Genomic DNA, 6000 nt, shown 5'->3' on the forward strand with positions numbered 1-6000 from the left:
AAGTAAATTCTTATTTTCTCTATCGTCCTAGTGGATGCTGGGGTTCCTGAAAGGACCATGGGGATTATACCAAAGCTCCCAAACGGGCGGGAGAGTGCGGATGACTCTGCAGCACCGAATGAGAGAACTCCAGGTCCTCCTCAGCCAGGGTATCAAATTTGTAGAATTTAGCAAACGTGTTTGCCCCTGACCAAGTAGCTGCTCGGCAAAGTTGTAAAGCCGAGACCCCTCGGGCAGCCGCCCAAGATGAGCCCACTTTCCTTGTGGAATGGGCTTTTACTGATTTTGGCTGTGGCAATCCTGCCACAGAATGTGCAAGCTGAATTGTACTACAAATCCAACGAGCAATCGTCTGCTTAGAAGCAGGAGCACCCAGCTTGTTGGGTGCATACAGGATAAACAGCGAGTCAGATTTTCTGACTCCAGCCGTCCTGGAAACATATTTTCAAGGCCCTGACAACGTCAAGCAACTTAGAGTCCTCTAAGTCCCTGGTAGCCGCAGGTACCACAATAGGTTGGTTCATGTGAAATGCAGGAACCACCTTAGGTAGAAATTGAGGACGAGTCCTCAATTCCGCCCTGTCAGAATGAAAAATTAAGTAAGGGCTTTTATATGATAAAGCCGCCAATTCTGACACACGCCTGGCTGAAGCCAAGGCTAACAGCATCGACACCTTCCATGTGAGATATTTTAAGTCCACAGTGGAAAGTGGTTCAAACCAATGTGACTTTAGAAAACTCAACACCACATTGAGATCCCAAGGTGCCACTGGAGGCACAAAAGGAGGCTGTATGTGCAGGACCCCTTTTACAAATGTCTGAACTTCAGGTACTGAAGCCAGTTCTTTCTGGAAGAAAATCGACAGGGCCGAAATTTGAACCTTAATGGACCCTAATTTTAGGCCCATAGACAGTCCTGTTTGCAGGAAATGAAGGAAACGACCCAGTTGAAATTCCTCTGTAGGGGCCTTCTTGGCCTCACACCACGCAACATATTTACGCCAAATGCGGTGATAATGTTTTGCGGTTACGTCCTTCCTGGCTTTGACCAGAGTAGGGATGACTTCTTCTGGAATGCCTTTTTCCCTCAGGATCCGGCGTTCAACCGCCATGCCGTCAAACGCAGCCGCGGTAAGTCTTGGAACAGACAAGGCTCCTGCAGTAGCAGGTCCTTTCTTAGAGGTAGAGGCCACGGTTCGTCCGTGAGCATCTCTTGAAGTTCCGGGTACCAAGTCCGTCTTGGCCAATCCGGAACCACGAGTATAGTTCTTACTCCTCTCCTTCTTATGATTCTCGGTACTTTTGGTATGAGAGGCAGAGGAGGGAACACATACACTGACTGGTACACCCACGGCGTTACCAGAGCGTCCACTGCTATTGCCTGAGGGTCCCTTGACCTGGCGCAATATCTATCCAGTTTTTTGTTGAGGCGGGACGCCATCATGTCCACCTTTGGTTTTTCCCAACGGTTTACAATCAGGTGGAAGACTTCTGGGTGAAGTCCCCACTCTCCCGGGTGAAGGTCGTGTCTGCTGAGGAAGTCTGCTTCCCAGTTGTCCACTCCCGGAATGAATACTGCTGACAGTGCTATCACATGATTTTCCGCCCAGCGAAGAATCCTTGCAGCTTCTGCCATTGCCCTCCTGCTTCTCGTGCCGCCCTGTCTGTTTACGTGGGCGACTGACGTGATGTTGTCCGATTGGATCAACACCGCCTGACCCTGAAGCAGAGGTTTTGCTTGACTTAGGGCATTGTAAATGGCCCTTAGTTCCAGAATGTTTATATGAAGAGACGTTTCCAGGCTTGACCACAGGCCCTGGAAATTCCTTCCCTGTGTGACTGCTCCCCAGCCTCTCAGGCTGGCATCCGTGGTTACCAGGATCCAATCCTGAATGCCAAATCTGCGGCCCTCTAGTAGATGAGCACTCTGCAGCCACCACAGGAGAGACACCCTTGTCCTTGGCGACAGGGTTATCCGCTGATGCATCTGCAGATGCGATCCGGACCATTTGTCCAGTAGATCCCACTGAAATGTTCTTGCATGGAATCTTCCGAATGGAATCGCTTCGTAAGAAGCCACCATTTTTCCCAGGACCCTCGTGCACTGATGCACTGAGACCTGTCCTGGTTTTAGGAGGTTCCTGACTAGCTCGGATAACTCCCTGGCCTTCTCCTCCGGGAGAAACACCTTCTTCTGGACTGTGTCCAGAATCATTCCTAGGAACAGTAGACGTGTCGTTGGAATCAGCTGCGATTTTGGAATATTTAGAATCCACCCGTGCTGACGTAACACTACCTGAGATAGTGCTACTCCGACTTCTAACTGTTCCCTGGATCTTGCCCTTATCAGGAGATCGTCCAAGTAAGGGATAATTAAAATGTCTTTTCTTCTTAGAAGAATCATCATTTCGGCCATTACCTTGGTAAAGACCCGAGGTGCCGTGGACAATCCAAACGGCAGCGTCTGAAACTGATAATGACAGTTTTGTACTACAAACCTGAGGTACCCTTGGTGAGAAGGGTATATCGGGACGTGGAGATAAGCATCCTTGATGTCCAGAGACATCATATAGTCCCCTTCTTCCAGGTTTGCTATCACTGCTCTGAGTGACTCCATCTTGAATTTGAACCTTTTTATGTAAGTGTTCAAGGATTTCAGATTTAAAATTGGTCTCACCGAGCCGTCCGGCTTCGGTACCACAAACAGCGTGGAATAATACCCCTTTCCTTGTTGCAGGAGGGGTACCTTGATTATCACCTGCTGGGAATACAGCTTGTGAATGGCTGCCAAAACTGCCTCCCTGTCGGAGGGAGACTTTGGTAAAGCAGACTTCAGGAAACGACGAGGGGGAAACGCCTCGAATTCCAGTTTGTACCCCTGCGATACTACCTGTAGAATCCAGGGATCCACTTGCGAGTGAGCCCACTGCGCGTTGAAATTCTTGAGACGGGCCCCCACCATATCTGAGTCTGCTTGTAAAGCCCCAGCGTCATGCTGAAGACTTGGCAGAAGCAGGGGAGGGCTTCTGCTCCTGTGAAGCGGCTGCATGGTGCAGTCTTTTTCCTCTTCCTCTGCCCCGGGGCAGAAAAGAGTGGCCTTTTGCTCGCTTGTACTTATGGGAACGAAAGGACTGAGTTTGAAAAGACGGTGTCTTTTTCTGCTGATGTGGAGTGACCTGGGGTAAAAAGGTGGATTTTCCAGCCGTTGCCGTGGCCACCAGGTCCGATAGACCAGCCCCAAATAACTCCTCCCCTTTATACGGCAATACTTCCATGTGCCGTTTGGAATCCGCATCCCCTGACCACTGTCGCGTCCATAACGCTCTTCTGGCAGAGATGGACATAGCACTTATTCTTGATGCCAGGGTGCAAATATCCCTCTGTGCATCACGCATATATAGTAGTGCATCCTTTAAATGTTCTATAGTTAACAAAATATTGTCCCTATCCAGGGTATCAATATTCTCGGTCAGGGAATCCGACCATGCGACTCCAGCACTGCACATCCAGGCTGAGGCGATTGCTGGTCGCAGTATAACACCAGTATGTGTGTATATACTTTTTAGGATATTTTCCAGCCTTCTATCAGCTGGTTCTTTGAGGGTAGCCGTATCAGGAGACGGTAACGCTACTTGTTTTGATAAACGTGTGAGCGCCTTATCTACCCTAGGGGGTGTTTCCCAACGCGCCCTAACCTCTGGCGGGAAAGGATATAATGCTAATAATTTTTTAGAAATTAGCTGTTTTTTATCGGGGGAAACCCACGCTTTTTCACACACCTCATTTATTTCCTCTGACTCAGGAAAAAATATTGGTAGTTTTTTCTCTCCCCACATAATACCCTTCATTGCCGTGATCATGTAACGTGTGGCCCTACTGGACATTACGTTTGTCTCGTCACCGTCGACACTAGACTCAGTATCTGTGTCAGGGTCTGTGTCGACCCACTGAGGTAACGGGCGTTTTAGCGCCCCTGACGGTGTCCGAGACGCCTGGACAGGCACTAATTGATTTGCCGGCTGTCTCATGTCGTCAACAGTTTTCTGCAAATTGCTGACATTATCACTTAATTGTTTAAATACAATCATCCAGTCAGGTGTCGACTCCCTAGGGGGTGACATCACCAACACAGGCAACTGCTCCGCCTCCACATAATTTTCCTCCTCATACATGTCGACACACGCGTACCGACACACAGCACACACACCGGGAATGCTCTGATAGAGGACAGGACCCCACTTAGCCCTTTGGAGAGACAGAGGGAGAGTCTGCCAGCACACACCCAGCGCTATATATATATATACAGGGATAACCTTATATAAGTGTTATTCCCTTATAGCTGCTGTTATTATCGTTATTTGCTGCCAAAAATGCCCCCCCTTCTCTTTTTTACCCTGATTCTGAAGCAGGACTGCAGGGGAGAGTCAGGGAGCCGTCCTTCCAGCGGAGCTGTGAGGGAAAATGGCGCTTGTGTGCTGAGGAGATAGGCTCCGCCCCTTCACGACGTCCTTATCTCCCGCTTTTCTGTGTAAAATGGCAGGGGATTAAAATACATCCATATAGCCCAGGAGCTATATGTGATGTATTCTGTTTTGCCACCTAAGGTATTCCGTTATATTGCGTCTCAGGGCGCTCCCCCCCCAGCGCCCTGCACCCTCAGTGACCGGAGTGTGAAGTGTGCTGAGAGCAATGGCGCACAGCTGCGGTGCTGTGCGCTACCTTAGTCTGAAGACAGGATGTCTTCTGCCGCCGATTTCACCGGACCTCTTCGTCTCTTCTGGCTCTGTAAGGGGGACGGCGGCGCGGCTCCGGTGACCCATCCAGGCTGAACCTGTGATCGTCCCTCTGGAGCTAGTGTCCAGTAGCCTAAGAAACCCGATCCACTCTGCACTCAGGTGAGTCCGTTTCTTCTCCCCTTAGTCCCACGATGCAGTGAGCCTGTTGCCAGCAGGACTCACTGAAAATAAAAAAACCTAACTAAACTTTTATTCTAAGCAGCTCAGGAGAGCCACCTAGATTGCACCCTTCTCGGCCGGGCACAAAAATCTAACTGAGGCTTGGAGGAGGGTCATGGGGGGAGGAGCCAGTGCACACCACCTGATCCTAAAGCTTTACTTTTTGTGCCCTGTCTCCTGCGGAGCCGCTATTCCCCCATGGTCCTTTCAGGAACCCCAGCATCCACTAGGACGATAGAGAAATAGTCATTTTTCTTAGTTGTCCATCTGCAATTCATTATCAGACGCAAGCTTAGGTAGGTGCTTAATGTAACTTACACATACCACAGACATTCTTATACCCCAAGCACCACGTATGCTGAGCCCTCTGACAGAATTTGGAGAGCACGATTACATTCTGCATTAGGTGCTCTGGCACCAGCACAATGGTGATGTCCATCCCTGAGACAGAACACCGCAGTGTTATATAAGAATGCATAGGCACTAGGGTACAGCTGGATCCATCAGCACCCCATTTACGGTAACTCTCCGGATCTAACACAACCTGGAAATCTGGTACTTGTAGTTCCACAGCAGCTGGTGCACAGTGACAAATTACACATGACCGCTTGAGCACTAAGCCAAGCATTAGACCAATGCACTACAATATGCGCATGTAGTTATAGGATATCATACAGTGGTCTACAGCTTAGATTCCCCACCTGAGAAGGCCGCCATGTCTACCGGTTGCCAGCGCAGACAGCACACGGGACAACAGGAAACGCTCACTGTTCCGGAAACGTCACACCAACGAGTTTAGAAAACGGAGATTTTTTTTTTTTGTCTCCGTTGTGCAGACATTTTTCTGGAGCCAAAAACCTCAGTGATCAACGGCTGTGGTCTTTAAAGAAATGGCCGGTGCAATAGAATCAGCGTTGTGAATAGGAGTCATTTAGCAGCATCCTTTGGCAGTACCGTTTTTTCTCTAGTGTTTTAAGGCTGTACATGCCTGTTAATAGTAATATATACATTCTGCCATAGTAATTATATTTTATTATTACCATAG

At 49.1% G+C, this 6000-nt stretch overlaps 1 protein-coding gene across 2 annotated transcripts in view; it reads right to left on the bottom strand.

The window, feature by feature from the left end:
* The window catches only part of DDX1 (DEAD-box helicase 1), a 68053-nt gene extending 62304 nt beyond the window's left edge, over window positions 1-5749 (bottom strand). Inside the window, exon 1 of one of the 2 annotated variants that reach the window (XM_063915379.1) lies at window positions 5657-5749. In XM_063915379.1, the coding sequence (XP_063771449.1) occupies window positions 5657-5672 (16 nt within the window). In that variant the 5' untranslated portion in view covers window positions 5673-5749. Of the gene's footprint in view, window positions 1-5279; window positions 5410-5656 lie in introns of those variants that run through there. The other variant, XM_063915378.1, reaches the window with a different exon arrangement.
* Window positions 5750-6000: the final 251 nt, after the last annotated feature.

Source organism: Pseudophryne corroboree, chromosome 4 (genome assembly GCF_028390025.1).
Source record: "Pseudophryne corroboree isolate aPseCor3 chromosome 4, aPseCor3.hap2, whole genome shotgun sequence".
Lineage (NCBI taxonomy): Eukaryota > Metazoa > Chordata > Amphibia > Anura > Myobatrachidae > Pseudophryne > Pseudophryne corroboree.